Here is a 20,369-nt window from a genome sequence, read left to right as displayed (position 1 = left end):
CAAATTTAAAAGCCAAAGGATGGAAAGTACCTTTTTACCAAATATCAATGGTGCTAGATGAAATTTTTTACCCTTTATGTTTTTGATTGACCCATATTATATATTTAAGGAGAACCTTTTAAAAGTTTTACAAATCCTAAACCTCGTGTGTATGTTTTGTAATTGCCCACTCTCAAGTCGATAATGAAATATTTTCATTTGTAAAATTTGAATAAGTAATATAGTTTGCAATTTTTGTGAAAAAGTAAGCAAAATAGGAGTTGGTGATTTTGTTTAAGATAATGATTCTTAAACATGAGATGTGTCACTAAGTTTGCTGGAGCAAACGAGTCCATGAAGCGCCTATCCAAACACCTTTTACCCGTCAATGCGCCTCTTCGACAATTATGTCGTGTCATAGATATAGGGAAACTCTTTTGAGTCCCTAAATTCACTAATAGGGCTTATCTAAATCTACTGGCCTCCAATTTAAACTCATGTACACTAGTGGCTCAAAAGAAGTGGAACAAGTGGGCCACGCTTTCTTTTTTGTTTTGCTAAACCGATCACTTGGGATATATGTTGTGGCCTATATCCCCTCTGTTTGGGGATTGGCAGATAGAGAACTAAAGATGGTGTTTGCATTGGGAAGGGGCTTCCAACTTCTGCCATGCTCTTCTTCTTCTTCTTCTTCTTCTTCTTCACCCTTCCACACCAGCGGCATTGGCAATTCCCTGTCAGGGGCTACAGTTGCATTTTCCCCTGCTAAAAAGGGACACGTCGCTCGTTACTCCAGAGTCGCAGCTCGAGCCCAACCACGCCCGACATGGCTTCCCGGCCTCAATCCTCCCCCGTACTTGGACGGAAGGTGAGAGGCTCTTGCAAAGTGGCAAGTCTCTTCTTTGGTAATTTCTAATTCTTCATTTGCTCGGTTGATGGTGTAGCCTAGCTGGAGATTTCGGGTTCGATCCCCTGGGGTTGGGCGAGGACCCCGAAAACTTGAAGTGGTTTGTGCAGGCCGAGTTGGTTCATGCTCGCTTCGCCATGGCCGGAGTTGCTGGCATCCTTGTCACCGATGTGAGGGACTGCAAAGTTTCACTATTTGATTTGCATTGTTACTATTTTTATGACATTTTACTTGGTAAATTACAGTTGCTGCGGGTGACTGGAATTAGCAATTTGCCAGTGTGGTATGAAGCGGGTGCCACAAAATTTCCTTTTGCCAGCACAAGAACTCTGTTGATTGTCCAATTGATTTTGATGGGGTAACCAAGCTTCGTTTGATCTGCCCATTTTGATCTTTTTCTTCCCGTCTTCCTCTCATCTCTTCTTCTTCTACTTGATGCTGCAGCTTCGTTGAAACCAAAAGGTACATGGACTTCACTAATCCAGGATCCCAAGCCAAGGAGGGCTCCTTCTTTGGGCTGGAAGCTGCACTGGAAGGTCTAGAACCTGGGTGGGTAACTTCTTAGACTACAAAAACATTGCATTTCCAAGTCCGACGAACCTACACACGGATTTCTGTATATTGACTTAATGTATGTGTTAGAGTGAGTGTGTTTTTGCACCATTTGAGGCATTTTAAACAATTTTAACAGATACCCGGGAGGCCCTTTGTTGAATCCTCTTGGCCTTGCCAAAGATATAAAGAATGCTCATGAATGGAAGCTGAAGGAGATCAAGAACGGTTAGTTAGTTCCCACTTGCTAGGATGTTTTCTCTTTCTCTCTGATCAATTATATACATATATATATATATACACACACACACATATTAAAGTGAGCTTTCACTGTTATATATGTAGGACGGCTGGCAATGGTAGCCATGCTTGGCTTCTTTGTTCAAGCATCTGTGACCCATGTGGGCCCCATCGACAACCTGCTACAGCACCTCTCCGATCCATGGCACACGACTATAGTTCAGACTCTAGCCGGATCTGCTTCTTGAATCTACTTTTTCCATTTCTACGTCTTCTCCTCTCATTCATGTCAATTGGAAGCGTGCCGTTAATGATTGGTTGGGGTGTTATTTTTATGCACTGCATCCACTTTTCATATGTTGCTGCCATACCGATCAATGTATAACAAAGGGTATTTTCGTAAAAGATTCTTTGTTTTGTGAGGGTAAGGAGGTCATTTTAGCACACGGTTTTACCTTTCGTTTGCATAAAGAAAATATTTTCACAACTTGAGCTTGTGAGATTTCAACAGTTATTACTAAAGCCTTCCCAATGTAATAGATAGCGATGAAACGAATGGACAAGCGGATAAATTGTAATTTACTTAGTCATAAAAGGAAAGATTACACTACAGTCGGGATAAAATTAATTGATTTCTTGTATCTATTTCTTACAAGACCAAAATTCACCATAGAGATATCTATAAAAATGTTATTGCCATCTCGTTTTAGTGTCAGTTTTTTGCACAAAATCCTGCAATGACAAATAAACTTGAGTTTGGCAACACAACCAAACTCAAGAAATTTATATATTTATATATTCTACAAATTGTAGAATATATATAAATATATATAAACTACACACACAAACACACACACGTACTTGGAAGAGGTGAGCATACAAATGATATACAAACAGAAATCTTGATATAACTACAATGTGATCATCATGGACAAGGCAAAGTACCCTTTATAAATGGTTGCTGATAGCAAAAATTGTCAGTTTCACATAATTCTATGAACTTTTTCTGTACAGCAATTCTGTAAGTATATTATTTTCCTTAAAAATGCCTTTGAGAGGAACAGTTTTAGAAGAATAAGTCGGGGAGGACTGACCTTTGTTTGCAGCTTATCGATGGTTTGATCTAGCTAGGTTGTTCTGAATATTCATTCCTCCATCAGCACGCGGCCATTTCTGCTTTGAGCAATCCAGAAACAAAATCAGACTAAGAGCAACTCTTTAATCCTTTCGTTGTATGAGAATCTCACCCAAATTAACAGCTACCACATTCCAGTGTTACAAGCAAAACATTACAGAACCACCTTTTTTATATGTTCCTCCGAACTTATTAACTTCTTCCAAGCACGTCAGCCGCTGTATTCTCCGCTTGATAAAAAGAATATACTCCAATCAACTTATCATACAGACAATACCCAGGCATGTGGAATCAATAAACTCCTTCAGAATGTACGCATTTTCTAGTCAGTGCAAGGAACTGCCAAAAAAATAGAGGCAGAACGCTAGGTATATGACGGTCATGTATCCGGCATTAATTGGACTTGGCCGGTTGTGTCTTCTTCCTGCCCAAGAACATGAAGAACCGAGGGAAGAATGATCTCTTCTTCTTCTTTGCCACCTTAATTTCTGGAGATGAGTCAGTTTCAGTGGTGCTTCCTGGCACTTGTGCTGACCCTGGGCTTGTCCTACGGACAGGCACAGAAGGCTCTGGTACCTGGGAAGATTGACTACATTCTTTTTTCTCCTCAAAGCTTGACCTGGGGCTCTTAGTCGGGTTAACTGCTCCTTGACCAGACTCGCCAGCTTTTCTCCGCTGCTCGCTCTCAGCTCTCCACTTTCTCAATTCCTGTTCCACACCTAACTTCCCTTCCTCGGCCTTCTCAGCTCTCCGTACAGCAATTTCCAGTGCTTCACTTTGTGCAGCCACTTCGCTGTTCACCTCCTCCAGCTTTTTCAAGCTTCTCAACTCAGACTCCTTGGCTACCTCAATTTGGGAGACTGCAGTAGCAACCCTCGTGTTAGCCTCCTCCTCCGCTTCATGGGCCCGCTTACTAAGTTCATAGTACTCCTCCAAAGAAAGTGTCACTCCAGCTGCTGAATCCTCGTTATTGGAGCTTTCAGCTGATTCACTTTCTCTAAGAGCCTTAATAGCTGCTAATGCCAACTGTTCTGAAGCCTTTGCAGCCTCTATCTCCTTCTTAGCTGCAAGTAATCTACTCTCAACGGTCCTTGCACCTGCCTTTGCTTGCTCTGCTTCTTCCGTAGCCTTGCGCCACTCCTCACGAGCTGCTTGAGCAAGTGACTTTGCCTGATCTGCTTCTTGAGCCACCTCCTGTAACAGCTTGGGAACCTCCACCATCTTCTCTCTTGCTTCTTTCTCTTTCATCTGAACAACGGCGATCTCTGACTTAATCCTGGTCAGCTCAGCTTCAAGAGATGCAACTGCTACAGATGCCATTCCTTCTCTCTGCCTGATAGCAGCAAGAGCTGACTTTTCTCCTTCAAGCTCCAACTTCAATGACGTGGCTGCTACCTTCAAGCATTTTACTTCAGCCGTAGCTTTCTCAATATTGAGCTTCACTTCTTCAAGTTCCTTCTTAGACAAATCAACTGCTGCCTGTATGCCAGCGTGAGTCCTCTTCTCTGGTTCCTCCAAGTCACCTGTTGAGTTTTCTTCATTGTTATTTTCCTGATTCAGTTTTGCTTCCATATAAGCTGCTAATTCAGCTTTTAAGTCTGCAAGCAAGTATGAAGCAGTATCCAGCTTAGATTTAACATCCTTCACAGACAAAATCTTCTGGTTTAGCCTATCTAGTTCCTCTTCTGCCTCCTTCAGTTCCTTCTCCCAGTTGAGAGTGTCCTGCTCTCTTGCCATCACAGCTCCATTTCTTTGTTCCTCTGCCTCTAGATGGGCAGTGTGCGTGGACTCCAAGGATTCCTTTATTGTAATAAGTTCAATCGTTAGTTCTTCCACTGTCTTCTCAACTTCTTTGGACACAGAAACAGCCTCCTCAGCTTTCTTGACAGCTAGATCTCTCTCGGTCACCAATAAAGTATAATCATTGCAAAGTTGTTCCAACTCGTTTTTCACAGTTTTAAGCTCTGAATCAGCTGCTGCACGCCTAGCTCGGGCAACCTCAAGCTGTGCCTTCGCTGCCACACTGGCTTCATCAGCAATCCCTTGCTCTATCTCTTCCACCCTGAGCTTCGCAAGTTCAGCATCTTGTTTTGCCTGTTGCTCTTCAGTCTGTGCTCTCTCAAGGTTGAGCTTCAGTTCTTCAATGAGTCTCCTAGTGCTTTCTAGCTCCTTCAGCACTTTAATTTTTGCATCTTCGGCAGCCTGGGACTGTTTCTTATACATTGGAATCTCCTCGTGTGCTTTCTCAAGTTCTTCTTCTATAGACTTGCGCCTCTGCATAGGCCAGCAGATAGATTTTAAGGTGCTTACATGGGATATATGAAATATTTGCAACTAGTAACAAGTTATATCAAGTGCAATCCTGGGATGCAAGTCAAATGAAAGGTATTATAATATCTTACACGTTTCAAAAACCTGAACATGACTTGGACACTAAAAGAGGTAAAACTGGAGCAAAATGAATCCATAACTACATATCGAGACTTAATCCCACTTGGTTGGATCAGCTACATGGATAGTTCACCAATCATCTCAACTTATGATCACATCTTCTTGCAAACTAAAATTCACTGTCAAAACTTACTAAAGAAAAAAAAAGAAAAGATTTTTCACCCTTGTCTATGGCTGCTCTAGCGCCAATGAAAAAAGAAGTCTTAAGTGAAAATCAAGATTGAAATACACAGTGATGCAATTAGATTTCCTCGCTAAACGTAATACAAACTTTGCAAACAGAAGAGGATTAGAAAGATAATCAAGGTCACATTTACATAATTAGAATAGCAGTCCAAGTAATAGGAATAAATAAACATGGAAAAGACTATACCTCCACTGACCGGTCTTTATGCGCCTTCCAGTCAACAATTCCCCCAAACTTGGAAACGGCTGCTTTAACAGACTCAAAAGGTGCTGCTGTGTCAATTAGACTTCTGTTTAAGTTACCCTTTCTAAGAACTTTATTAGTGTTGATGGCATTTGGTCTTTTAACAGCAGCTGGGAAAGTGAATTGGGCCAGAGCAACGTCATTTGATGGCTCTACTTGATGGTCATTTTTTATTTCTGTCACTCTTGCAGAAGAAGTAGGTGTAATTATATTATTGACGTGACCATGTAAGCTGATAACAGAACCATCTTCTTGAGATTGTTGTAAAGCATCATCTGTTACATTTCCTTCTTTCTGAGGCTCCAGAATGTCGGTTGTCTTGGTTAATGGAAGACATGCTTCCTGTTCAACTGGAGGTCCATCAGAAGTATCATTTGGTTGAAGATGGTCCCTGTGAACAGAACCACCTTCTGGAAATTGTTCCATAACAGCATTAGGTTTTTCTTCTGAGGACGAAGGAGTGGGTTCAGAGAGACCAACAAAGTTTTCCTCTCTTTGAGGCTTCAATGTATTTGGTGTGTTGTCTGGAAAATTTAAAGTCTCATGCCCAATTATGGGCCCATCAGAAGGTTGCCGTTTGGTTCCACTATCACATTCTTCTACCACAATTGTCTGCTGCTCATGTCCTTCTTCATCTTCTAATGTTGATATAGAGCTGTTCATCACTGATAGTAAATGGTCAGGTTCTACTTTTCCATTTGTGTCTTGGTTAATTGGAGCATCATTGTTTGAAGAAACATTCCCATGGGAAACCAATGGTGCCATAGAAGATGCCGGAGAACAATTTTCTTGAGCACTTTTTACATCTTCCATTATACTGAAGTGCTAAAGAGAACTAGGTAGCACCTGAAACCAAAGCATGTTTTACCAGAAATAAAATTACTAAAAAATGATTGTGCTTTGTCTAAAATGAAAAAAAAAAAAAAAAATCAGACAAAGAAGAGGAAAACCACGGCTTAACCATAGTTCATTTCAGGAGATAAAGGTCAGCTAAGTCATCTCTACTTCATTGCAAATAAGAAATTAAAAGTCAACAGCCAGAGAACTTAAAACAGCTATTATCGGGCCTTTAATTTTGATTTAGTAGATGTATTTGGCCACATAACAAGTGTTTTTTTTTTCTGGGTATTTGCTATAATAGTCTTTTTAAAAGACAAATTTCATAAAATTAAGTAAGTTTGTTTGCTATGTCCTGTTTTTCTTACGTAGTTGTTTTTTCCACAAAGCTAAAGTCAGAGGATTAGATACCCCATTTCTCTTTAAAATCTTGAACAGCAGCGTTATTTCATTTCTTTGTCTCCTTGGACACCTTTCACTTCTAGTTGGCTCTCATTACCTCCACAGCCTGTGTATCCATATATACACATGCATGTAGACAGAGGGAAAAGTTGTTCCTTTAGAGGAAGGACACTGAAAGATTAACAGACTGGCCAAGCTGATGTTTATAATAAGAAATTGGAAAACTGATTACAGATTCATGGCACGGAATAAATTCATCATTTTGTACTTTTTAAGATCGAATTTCTCATCCAACAATCTTTCTACATGCAGATATTTCTTTCTGCAAAAATGCATATAGCAGTCCTTACTTTTTAGACATAGTAAATAGAATGTAATCTTGAAAGGAAGACTCTTCTTGCTCTGTACTCTTTAGCAATAGTTAGAAAGAGATTCCCAGAACAAAAGAGGTGTATATAATAGTCTAGAACCTTAGGGAAGCCTACATCTCTTTTTATGTCAATTATGTAAAAATTCCAAGTGTCAAATGGTTATGTAAAAGAAACAAGATACATAGCTTAAAAGCACAGCAATCCAGAACAGTAGAAATTAGAAAATAGCTGCAAATTTTTAATTAACATTTATTTTCCTTCCATTTCATGATTTTCGGACCAACTCCGCCCGAGGATGTTATCCACTGCCGGTCCCAAGCCCGGATAAAGGAGGAGGGTTGTGTTAGGTAACTGACAACCAATGTAAAACTTAGTCGGATCCAAAAACATAAAATCTAGACAAACTATGAAAAATCAGTGGGGCGCAACCCTTCATAGCGACGCGCTACACTGCCCGCGTGTAGTGTCAAGTGAGCTAGGGCCGCTACATCGGCGCCCGGATGTAGTGACAAATGAGTAAGGGTCCCCACATTTGCTTGGATGGATGTGGGTAAAAAAGTTAGTCAAAAATCAAAATCAAAAACAAAATCAAAATAAAAAACAAAATCAAATTCAAAGTCAAGGCCAAACCCAAAATCATAGATTAAGGATTAGGTCATGGAACATAGGAACATTAACAGGCAAAGCTATGGAAGTGGTAGATGTGATGATTAGGAAAAAAATTAATATTATGTGCCTTCAAGAGACGAGATGGGTAGGAAAAAAGCAAAAACTTTATCAGAAACTGGATATAAAATATGGTACACAAAAAATGACCAAGCGAAAAATGGAGTGGAGATTATTATGGATAAAAACTTAGTAGATGAGGTAGTGGATGTAAAGAGAATAGGGGATAGGATTATTATGGTGAAGGTTGGTCTAGGAGAATGATTATGAATATCTTTAGTACATATGCACCACAAGCGGAATTAGATGAGGAGATAAAAGCAAAATTTTGGGAGGACCTAGAGGGACTCATACAAATGATACCAAGAGAAGAGAAAGTGATTATAGGAGGTGATTTAAATGGTCATGTGGGTAGAGACAGAAACGGCTATAGAGAGGTATATGGAGGGTATGGGTTCGAGAAAATTAATAATGAGGGTAAGTCTATTCTAGATTTTGCTATGGCATATGGGCTCATCATAACCAATACTAGGTTCAAAAAACGGGACAAACACTTACTCACATATAAAAATGTCACATCAAGCACCCAAATAGATTACTTCCTCATGAGACAAGAGGATCGGTTATGTTGTAGGGATTGAAAGGTGATACCGGGGGAGTGTTTAACTACTCAACACAGACTTTTGGTACTTGACATCCAAGTAAGAAATTGGAAGAGAAAAAATCATATAAAACAAAATCCAAGAATTAGGTGGTGGGATTTAAAAGGGGAGAAATAACTAATCTTCAAAGAAAATTAAGGGGTAGAAAGGAATGGAATGGAGAAGGACAAGCAAACCAAATGTGGAGAGAAATGGCTACTGCCCTGAGAAACACGATAAAGATAGTCCTTGGAGAGACAAATGGTAGAACCCAAACCTTTGAGGAGTCTTGGTGGTGGAATAAAGAGATACAATTGAAAATTAGAAATAAAGGTGTGTTTGATTGCATTACCTAGAAAACAAGAACCACCCCACCCCGTTGGAAAATGAATTCCATGGAAAGAAGCTTTAAATGCTTGTACCATGCATATTTTTCCATAGAAAAGTTAAGAGTGTTTGATTGTTTTCCATAGAAAATGTGTAATAATTACATATTTTCCATGATAAATGTGTGCAATCAAACACACTCTAAGAAAACTTGCTATAAGGTTGTATATCAGTGCAACAATGAAGAAAACATAAAAAATTATAAAGAAGCAAAAAAGGCAGCAAAAATAGCTGTTAGTGAAGTAAGGTCAAAAGCATATGAGAATCTATATAAATGACTTGATACAAAAGATGGAGAAAGAGATATATATAAATTAGCTAAAGCAAGAAAAAGAAAAACAAGGGATCTAAACCAAGTGAAATGTATAAAAAATGAAAACCCAAATGTATTAGTGAACGAGGGAGCGATTAAGGAGAGATGGAAGGAGTATTTCACAAAATTATTCAATGATGGTAGGGACACAAGAGTTAGGTTGGGACATCTTAGTAACTCCGAAGGGAATGTGAGTTATACATTTTATCGACGCATAAGTTCAAATGAAATAAGACAAGCATTAAAAAAGATGAAAAATCATAAGGCGGTGGGACTGGATAATATACCAATAGAAGCATGAAAATACATGGGAGAAGAGGGCATCTCCTGGCTAACGAAATTATTTAACGCGATCCTTAAATAAAAAAAAATGTCAGATGAGTGGAGGAATAGTACTTTGGTTTCTATATACAAGAACAAATGAGATGTTCAAAACTGTGAAAATTATAGAGGAATTAAGTTAATGAGCCATACTATGAAACTTTGGGAGAGAGAAATAGAGCAGAGACTCAGAAAAGAAACAGATGTCTCGGAAAATCAATTTGGTTTCATGCCTGGTAGTTTAACAATGGAAGCTATATACCTACTGAGGCGTCTAATGGAAAGGTATTGGGATCAGCAGAAGGACCTGCATATGGTGTTTATAAATCTAGAAAAGGCCTATGATAGGGTCCCTAGAGAAGTATTATGGAGAGTTTTAGAGAAGAAAGGAGTTTGAATAGCCTATATACAAGCCCTTAAGGACGTGTTTTACGGTGCAGAGACAAGGGTTAGAACATGCAGAGGGGATACTGAACCGTTTAAAATTACAATGGGGCTGCATCAAGATTCTGTACTAAGTCCATACTTATTTGCTTTAATAATGGATGAACTCACTAAACACATTCAGACAGAGGTGCCATAGTGTATGCTATTTGTTGATGACATAGTGTTGGTAGATGAAACAAAAGAGAGAGTGAACACTAAGCTTGAGTTATGGAGAAACAATTTAGAATCTAAGGGATTTAAATTAAGTAGAAGGAAAACAGAATACATGGAATGTAAATTTAGTAAGAATGCAAGAGTGGAGAATGTTATAATAAAATTGGAAGACAAAATTTTACAAAGAAAAGACCATTTTTGATATTTGGGATCAGTGATTCAAAAAGATGGAGAAATTCACGGGGATGTCACGCATATAATTAAGATAGGTTGGCTAAAATGGAGAAATGCATCGGGAGTGTTATGTGATAGTAAAATCCCATTAAAACTGAAAGAAAAATTCTATAAGACAACTATAAGAGCAGCCTTGTTGTATGGCTCAGAATGTTGGGCAGTCAAATACCAGCATGAGCAAAAGACGAGCATAGCGGAGATAAGGATGCTCAGATGGATGTGCGGCCATATAAGAAAAGATAAAATTAGAAATGAGGTTATTCGTAATAAGGTATGAGTAGTGCCAATCGAGGAGAAGATGAGAGAGACTAGACTAAGATGGTTTGGTCATGTGAGAAGGAGACCAAGAGACGTTCCTGTGAGAAGAGTTGATGAAATGGAACAATTAGTCAAAAAAAGAGGTAAAGGCAGACCCAAAAAGACTTTGGGAAAGACATTAAAGTTTGATATGAAGTGTATAGACCTAAATGAAGATATGACAAAAGACAGAAATACATGGAAGTCCAGAATTCATGTAGCCGACCCCACACAGTGGGATAAAGGCTGGATATGTTGTTGTTATTGTTGTTTCATGATTTTCAGACCGTCCGTTCTAACAGGCTTGTCAGTATTGTACTAGCTGGCAATTTTATTTGGTCATCCATAGAAACAATGCATGAACACCAGTACTTTCATTTTTCCATCCAAATATGTTATTAAGAGATTTAGCAGAGAAATCTTTAAGCTTAAATCACTTAATCATATTACTCAACATTCTAGCAATTATCTATGCTTATGCATTAATTGCTATAATTAAATTAGCTAATATCATGGGCATTCAATGCCTTAAGACCCAGAACAATCACCACATATACATACAATATTAGTACAAATTTAACCATCACTATCTTCCCTGCTGGTATATGTTGAACATTTTACTCTAAGCATTTGTCACTCTTTTGACAGCTGTGGCTCCATGTTTTGCCACAAAAATGTACATTGCTATTGACAAGGGTTTCTTTTAACATTTACAAATCAGCGAGTCTATCATTTCCCTCTAAGAAGAAAATTAAACATATTGCATGTGGCAATGTTGGGTTCTAGACACCCTTAGCCTGCATGTTTTGTGTTCGTAATACCTAGCCGCAACACAGGATCACCCGTAGTATGGTGCTGATGGCTGAGGCAAGGCCTGCCCTCTATTATGTTCCCTTGTAGCATACTAATTCTCACAGAATTCTCTTTATGCAATATTCTCTAACCATTACTGAATACAATGGTAAAAGTTCTTCTCTCAAGCAAGTAAATGCAGTTTAAACCCTAGGTAGATCACTTTAAGCAAAGAGAAACACAAATATGGTCCATAATTGCCATGTTGATCCTCCCCCGTGGAACTGCAATCTGGACTGCGCATTCTGAATAGTAGTTCTTTGCTGCTTTGAGCCACGAGGAACACAACCTGAATCCCCAAAAATGGGGATCCTAATCTATGATTCCATTGCTTGACTACCTCTCTTTCTTTTTTAATCCATTGCATTTTGAATTATATTCAAACTTGGCTTCATTTGCATAGTATTCTTCAATAATAAGACTATGAAGAATTTGGGACTGCAAAGCCAGCTTTCTCACCAAACATAGATATTCAAACATGGGAAAGAAACTTCTTGTGAAGTTGAATTGGGTTCATTCAAAGATTGATTTTATTGGGCTCCTTGCACCATGTATATCAAAGTAAAACAAAATAAAACAATTTTTATAATAGCAAAGTGCCAATTCTACTAATTTTGACCCAAGTATAACTATAAAATGTATCACGATCCAAACTAAAGAACCAATTAAGTGCACCCTTTCCATACCACATATTAGCATACTAGCATACCCCATTCCTAGTACCTATGATATGTTCTGTTGTCACCCTTAGTTACCAATGGATAACAAAGCAAACACTAGCCACAGGGCTTTTCTCCCTTTCCCCCAAAAGCATCATTAGGCATACTAGAATACAGCAGAAGGGGCCAAAAGAAGAAGAAAAAAGTGTGCAGTTGCTATTCCAAACTTAAAAGACAAAGATAATCAATTTTTAGGCTAAAGGATATGGCCATGGATAGAGATGATTTGAGGTTTATAATCTCTGCAGACAACCCCACTTCGTAGGATTAAGGCTTATGATTGTTGTTGTAACAAATTATTAGCTCGTCCAACCTTGAGACCTAATCAGTGCACCCTGTTTCATGTTAACTGTTAAATGCATGTCCATTTGAACTTTGGAACAGTCACTTTGGAATTCAACATCAAAAGTAGGTGGGCAGGGTAATGCTGTTGATCCCAGGCATTCCCGTCCTCTCCCAAAATGTACCCCAAATACGGTCTTGTATGGAATTAGACAACCTTGCTCTTTTTAACATTTTCTTGTTCTTGTGAATCATAAATATTTTCAACTTTTAGGCTTACAAGCCATGAAATGGCACAAGTTGGTGAGGCACACTAATAAATTACATAAACCAAGTTTGTACAATCCGTTAACAATATTTATGATTCCATAATCAACTACATCCATATTTTCTGTAAGTGCAGCAGATAATTTTGCAACTATAAAGGCGAAAACTTAATACAACAGGCAAATGATTGTACATATTCACATCTTTGTGTCATGTCCTAATTACAAGGGAAAAAAAAACAAAAAGAAGATGCAAAAGACAGAAGGAACAGTATATTTAGAACACAAAAAAAGGAGGACCAGTCTAAAAGAAGTCCACATCTGTTGTTTTGCTGGGAATAATTTGTCAACTTTTTTTCCATAATTAATTAGATTAATTGGAGTTAAAACTGCTATGAATTGAAATCAAAATTACAGAAATATACGTTCCATTTTTCGATAAAACCAACTGCCAAAAATTTCAAAAGCTAAAAGCTAGAATCTCGTGACAAATTAGGATTAGCGACTGTTCTCCAGCATCAAAACAAAGCAAAAAGGCAGATACAAACACAAGAATGCATCAGCCACGACATACAAAATACCTGCGCCGCTCCAAATTTCCACAAAATCAAATCCAAAAAAAAAAAAACCCGTGTCCTGACTAAAACTTGCAGCAATTCAAGAATCATGAATCACAAGCCGGCAATTCCAGCTCAGCTAATTAAGACAAAAAATAAAAAAGGAAAAGAGAGTCAATCGTACCAGGAGGAGATAACCAGAAAGGAAACGGGAGGAAATCAAATGAAGAATGCCAATGAACGCTCTGTGGATATCGAAAGCAAAACCTGAGATTTGAAACAGAAATAGAATTATGAATATCATTATTAGTAACAGGAAAATCGAAAGGTTAAGGATAATCACTACTAAATATAGCACGCAGAGAGAGAGAGAGAGAGAGAGAGAGAGAGAGAGGTGGAGCCTACCTTCGTTATCTATGGCAGACTAGATCCATCTGGTTGTTCTGTGCATTGAATTGGGGGATAAGTGTTTTCAAATTCTGTCTGTTTTCTCCATTTTGTTTCCCTGCTTTTTTGGGTAATATATGGCCCAAAACCCTCCCTCCCTCCCTCCTTCTTCATGCAAAGGATGATGATGATGATATTTTTTAATTCCATTTTACTTTCTTTTTCTTGGCCACAACTCAACGTGCGAGCCACAGGAGCTCAGCGCCCCCCCTTCTCGATACACAGAGCATGTCTACGCGCAAAATGGTAGAGCGTGGACGGAACGCGCAATTCAAAATCCGAAGGGAGGATTGGTCACTGGCGCGTGTGTATGGGATGACAGAAAGGCGAGTGGGAATGGGTTTAAAGGGACACTGCAAACGGTCATAAACGACTCGAAGACTTATGATTGTGAATGAAGGTTGGAGGGGGAGGGGCCCCTCCTAAAAATAATTAAGTTGATTGGTGCTGTCTATTTTGTTTTATTTTATTTTTTTAATGGAAATGTTATTTTTAACGTAAAAAGAAATTATAAATATATTTTTTGCAATATTCAGTATTATTATGTTGTAGATCTATTTTTATTTATTCTATTTGGAATTTTATGTCCGAAAGGGCAAATAATAAGGTTAAATCATCTTAAAATTAATTATAAATCCTAATTATAACCTTGTGTTTGTTAATTAAGATATAAATTAAAAAAAGTAGAATATAAAAAATATTTTAAACGAAAGTATTTTTCGTTATATTTGTTAAATTTATTTAAAAATTTTAAAAAAATCACATAAGAAGTATTTTTCATATATGCTTATCTTTTTCTCATCTAAATAAGCATATATTGAACTTTACAGATAAGAAAAAAATAATGTATATATTCTCCGATATATTGTAAAAAATTTAACAAATAATTTAATAAAAATCTTAAAATATTTTTTAGTCTTATTTTGGTTATTTTATATTTTAGTTTGAAAAATATTTTAATTTTATCTTAATATAATTTTATTTTATTTATTTTAATAAATATTATTTAAATATATTAATTTATTAATATTTGGAATTGATTGATGGACATTACTTCCTACTCAAATCAAAGTCAAGAAACCAGGCAACTTAAGGGTTAACAGAGTTTGAAAACTAAGCCTTAATTTATTAATTTCTATTATGACTTTAATTGTTGTCATCTACTAAGACTTTTATATTTAATTATTATATAAATAAATATTAAATTTGAACATTTTGAAACTCCGTGGATAATTTTTTTTTAAAATACTTATTTATTTTAAAAAATAAAAATTACGTATATTAATAAAATTTAGAAAACGACCACAATAATGAAAGATATTTTTATTAGTTTTATATATCATTATAGAAAAATAAAAACACTATTTAAAATAAATATTTTAAAAACTTTTATTTTGCAAACAGGAAAAAAAGAAAGAAAGAAAAACTAAAAGCCATTGTGGGCTATATCCATTTTGCAGAAGCCCAGATGCTGTAAAACCTTAGGGCTTCAATTTGAGGGTGAGTGGTCAACTTGGACCCAAAAACCCGGGATAATTGGGGCTGCTGGCCCTTCCCAGTTCCAACAAGCCCAATCTAAATTACAAGGTTATTGAGGATGCTCTTTGTATTTCTATTCATATGGTTGTTGAGAATTTATTTATTTAAGTAGCATTTGTTAAAATGAGTAAGATAAGTTTGTATTAAAATAAGATTAAAATATTTTTCGGACTAAGATATGAAATGATCAAGATAAGACTGAAAATAATTCTAATATTTTTATCAAACTGTTTATTAAATTTTTTGAAATGTATTAGAAGACATATGCGTCATTTTTTTTTTATTTATAAGGACTAAGATAAATTTATCCGGGAGGAAGAGAGATTAACCGAACATGAGATGAACATGTAAGTTTATTAAAAGTCACGTTACTTTTTTTTTTAAGGGTCGTCAGATTAATTTAACAAATATAATGAAAAACATTTATGTTTAAAATACTTTTCATATTTCACTTTTTTTGATCTATAAATTGATTAACAAACACTACCTAACCCATTATTATCCCTAATTATTCATATCTTTGCCTATATTTGTGAGATGAACCGAACCAAACTGATCAATAACAAAAATTACAAATTAAACCGATGATATCAAATATCCAAAATGATGCTTTTGAATCTTCATACTACTTGCCCCACCACTATAGGTGGCCCTTTTTTTTTAATTTTTAAGTCTCTTCCCATGTAAAAAGATATAAATAATATTAAATTTATTTCTTAAGAAATAATAAAAAGTTAAATCATAATAACAAATACTTTAGGAAAGCCAGTTCAGGTGATGCGTTGCATCGTACATGAGATCCAATCCAAACATTAACTTGAAGATATGGACACCTAATTAAGACCAAATGGGATTAAGTTAAACTGCTCCATGATTAGTTTGTAGTGATTTGTATTGCTGCAGTAGCGGAGAAGTAGAATTTGGAGCATATATGGGTGGGTAGGTGCACCTATTATATTAGATTGGTTTGTTCAACAAACACCGCCTTTCTGCTCAACCAATACACACACCCCCACCATTGATTAATTAAGCTCTTGTCAGCTTGTTTCTCAAGATAGATGGAAATCATTAAATTGATCAAGTAATTAGTCACTCTAGCAAGTGAAAACAATAAGCCGCCTAATTAATTAACTTCTACTTAATTATTATGTTTCCCTCTTTCTTTCTATTTTTTGATAAAAAAATAAAATAATCTCTTTGCAAACAGAATAATTTTTCTTAAAAATAATATTGAAAACTTACTTAAATTTTGTCATAATATTTACTATATAACTTTCAAAAATTTAATCGGGTCATTTTTAACCTAATTACAGAAATTGCATAGATCTTCGTGGAAGAAAATTTCACAAAAATAGTCGAAAACACTTCCCAATAGTAAATAAAAGTGTTAGTAAAATTGTATGTCCAACAGAAAGAGAAGATAATTTTAGGGTTGGGAGCCTTCTAGGTATAACAACTTGATTAAGAGAGATAGTTTTGGAATCATTTCAAAAAGAAGCATGTCATAAACTAAAAAATGGTATTAGCTAGAGGCTTAAGAGATAAGACAAATATTTTGGAAAAAGTCTTTAAAAATAAGATAAAAATCTCAAATATCTAAGAGATAATGGGGATCTACCATTGTTTTAAAAATCGGACCGGACCGGACCGACCGGTCGGACCGGAAAAATTGGGAACCGGTGGCCTATCCGGTCCGATTTGATATAAAAAATCAAATCTTCTTCAACTCGGTCAAAATCCGGTCGAACCGGGAACCAAATTGACCCCGATTTTTTTCACCCTCACACTTATTTTTAAAATTTTAATTCTTAATTAATTTTTTAACAACATATATAACAATTATATATAAAATATTAGTTGTATATTAGTTAATAATAGCATTTCTCATGATAATATATAGAATATTAGTATTTTAAATATATATATATATTATTTAATTATAAAATATATATATAACATCATCCGGTCGGACCACTTCGGTCTAACCGATCGGACTAATTGACCCATGACCCAATTAATAGGCCGATTCGCTTTCCGGTCCGATTTTTAAAACATTGAGATCTACACTTTCAGTAGGCTTTTGTAATTAAACGATGGTCCAAATATGGGTTTGTGTAACGTGATACAATAAATTTAATAAAAAATAAATGTTTCGACAAATTTTAAATAATTGATCTAAGTGCTGGCCATTAGCATCATAATGGATTTCAATGTTGACTTCAAATTTTTATTACCCCACCATGATTAGGTATCTTAAACTTTTGGCAATGGATGTTTTGTTAAGAAACTCTTATCGCCCCTTGGGGGCAAAATAATAGCATTCAAGCAGAATATGTGAGATTACCCGGATAACTTTTACTTTGTCTAACTTTAATTTACGTACAGATTAATGTAGATTGAAAATTGGAAAGATTACTCGTTACTAAAGTGTGAGGAAATTTGGCAAGGCCCATCCACATCAACAGCTCCTGCCACGTTATCATAGGAAAGAAATGGGAAAACCCGAGTCTTATTCTTTACATAACAGGGAAGCCAATACACTGTAGTATAAAGAGATTGAATAGTTGCCTCTGACGACCTTGGGGTGAAATTAATTCTCACCCTACGCTTTGAACCTCAGAATTTGTGATGTGCCTAACATGCTCATAGGTGTGCATCATCCTGCACCTATGAGGCATGTTGGCACGAGGGTGGCGTGTTAAGGCAGGATGTTGATGGGTAACAAGCTCAAGTGTTAAAGACACAGGATTGTTGTGCCAAGGTGGCATCAAGCATGCGGAAGATGATCGAGAAATGTGGGTGCCATGAGGATGCTATGTAGGCCGAGATGTGTGGGACATGAAGGTAAGTAAGTCAGCAGTCGCGTGGCCTTGGCGGAGGCAAGGGCTGATGTTAGGAGGCAGTCAATAGGTGGGTACGTGATGGTTGCAGCAGCCATGCGGGCGCAACCCGCCTACGCCAGCAAAATGCGGCGCATGTTCACACGATGCACGCCCAAGAAGGCCCTTGAACGAGCACAATCAAGGTGATTCGAACAAGTGGCGGCTTGGCAAGCCATCCGGCTCACAAACACGATTTTCCACATGTTATATGCGGCCCTATTGAGTCTGGCGTTATAGTTATGGGCAATAACCACTTGTAATTTTGTAATCTATATATATGTGTGGCTAGAACGGACAACTTTGGTAGCTTAAGGTGGCTTAGAGAGAGCATTCGAGCCATTTCCTTGTATTCTCGAATTTGAATAGAAGATTTGGAGTTTTTTCATATTTCTTTGTGTGTATTTCCTTTTGTGTGATGCTTAACCCCGGTGGGTATTAGGTTGACTTAAGTTGGCAGACTTAGGGCCATCAAAAGCTTGCTGGCCGCATGAAGGCTAGTCTTGTGACACACTTCACCCCATGAATTGCCCTTCATAAATACTTAACACTAAGAAAACCTAATTCATTCCAACAAAAAATACTAACTCATAACTGACACGTGCTAGAGTCACTGTTACTACCTTAGGAATCGATATCAAATCATAGGAGTATTACATTTACACTTATCATAAACACGATAACAAAAGATGGCAACTCCAATGGCAAATACGACAACTAATAAGGGTGAATCTTAACCTTGCTGCATAATCAAGCACTAAAAAGTGCCCCCTCATGAATGTGCAATACGAAAGGAATCTCCATTAGATCTTTTTATTAAACACACAGGGGCAAAGGCAACAATTTATCTGATCTTTTGAATCTCATTCATCAGCTATGCATTGTACGTATTCCTAATATATATGGTCTGGCTTTGGGATCACGACCCTAGCCTAGCCTAGCATCCCCCTTTTCTTCACTTATAATTCCTAACTTTGCCATCAGAGACTCTTTCTAGGAACACTCTCCACAGTCTTAATCATGTTGCTTGCAAATTACACAAGTTCCAGTAAAGCTAAATGAGCTTACTCAGGACACATTAATTGGCGTGCACAGTACAAAATAATTTGGTGCCAATTTTGACCACATTAAAAGTATTTGGACCTACAATTAAATATTAGAAAACATTTTATTCTTAATTTACATGTGATTATTTAATTGCAAGCATAATGAGAGATAAAATAAGAAAAAATGGTAGAAACCATGACTTCAAAACTCAAGGTTATTTTGTTTTAGAAACTTAGGTAATGACTATAAGGAAACGGATTGTAATAATAAATATAAAAATGTATTGTTTTTAATAGAATTGGCAATTAAGCCTCTCCTCAGAGAGCTCTCCTCTTACACTACAAAAAATTATCAGAATTAGTGATAGAATTTAGAGATGGGGTTTATTTTCGTCTCTAACAAAGACGAATTTAGAGACAGAATTTAATTTCATCTCTAACAACGACAAATTTTGAGATGGATCTTTCAGAGATGGCTTTAGAGACAAAATACTTGTTGTCTCTAAAATTTCATCTTTGATAGTTTTTTCAGTTAGAGACGAAATCAAAGACGAAAAAAAATTTCATCTACAAAGTTTTTCTAAAATTAGAGACGAAAATTTTTTTATCTTTGAATTTTGCATGATATCAGAGATGGAAAAATTTTGATTTTTGAAGTTTTTCCAGAATCAAAGACGAAAATTTTGTCATTTCTAAATTTTGCTTGATATTAGAGATAGAAAAATTTCCATCTTTGAAGTTCTTTTGGAATTAAAGACGAAAATTTTTCCATTTCTAAATTTTGCTTGATATTAGAGTGTGGAAAATTTTCTATTTATGATGTTTCTCCAAAATTAGACATAAATTTTTTCCTCTTTGAAAATTTCCTAATATTAGAGACAAAAAAATTTCTGTCTTTGAAGTTTTTCCAAGAGTCAAAGATGAAAATTTTTCCATCTCTAAATTTTGCTTACTTTTAGAGATAAAAAATTATGTCTCTAATTTGAACAAAGACGAAATTTTATGTCTCTAAGTCTCCG

At 36.4% G+C, this 20,369-nt stretch overlaps 2 protein-coding genes across 2 annotated transcripts; one reads left to right on the top strand and one right to left on the bottom strand.

Annotated features, from left to right (window-relative positions):
* The first annotated feature begins 596 nt into the window (after positions 1-596).
* Positions 597-2,122, top strand: LOC127808187 (photosystem I chlorophyll a/b-binding protein 5, chloroplastic). Its single transcript, XM_052346600.1, has 6 exons — positions 597-847; positions 924-1,056; positions 1,132-1,244; positions 1,331-1,435; positions 1,578-1,666; positions 1,784-2,122. The coding sequence occupies exons 1-6, from the start codon at positions 612-614 to the stop codon at positions 1,924-1,926; spliced, it is 819 nt and encodes a 272-aa protein (XP_052202560.1). The 5' UTR covers positions 597-611; the 3' UTR covers positions 1,927-2,122.
* Positions 2,123-2,512: 390 nt separating this feature from the next.
* LOC127808186 (protein WEAK CHLOROPLAST MOVEMENT UNDER BLUE LIGHT 1-like) lies at positions 2,513-13,988 on the bottom strand. Its single transcript, XM_052346599.1, has 4 exons — positions 13,845-13,988; positions 13,624-13,706; positions 5,638-6,540; positions 2,513-5,087 (listed from the first exon to the last, which is right to left on the bottom strand). The coding sequence occupies exons 3-4, from the start codon at positions 6,505-6,507 to the stop codon at positions 3,207-3,209; spliced, it is 2,751 nt and encodes a 916-aa protein (XP_052202559.1). The 5' UTR covers positions 6,508-6,540; positions 13,624-13,706; positions 13,845-13,988; the 3' UTR covers positions 2,513-3,206.
* Positions 13,989-20,369: the final 6,381 nt, after the last annotated feature.

This window comes from Diospyros lotus, chromosome 8 (genome assembly GCF_014633365.1).
Source record: "Diospyros lotus cultivar Yz01 chromosome 8, ASM1463336v1, whole genome shotgun sequence".
Lineage (NCBI taxonomy): Eukaryota > Viridiplantae > Streptophyta > Magnoliopsida > Ericales > Ebenaceae > Diospyros > Diospyros lotus.
The sequence above is the reverse complement of the archived record's forward strand: the minus strand, read 5'-3'. Positions and strand labels throughout refer to the sequence as shown.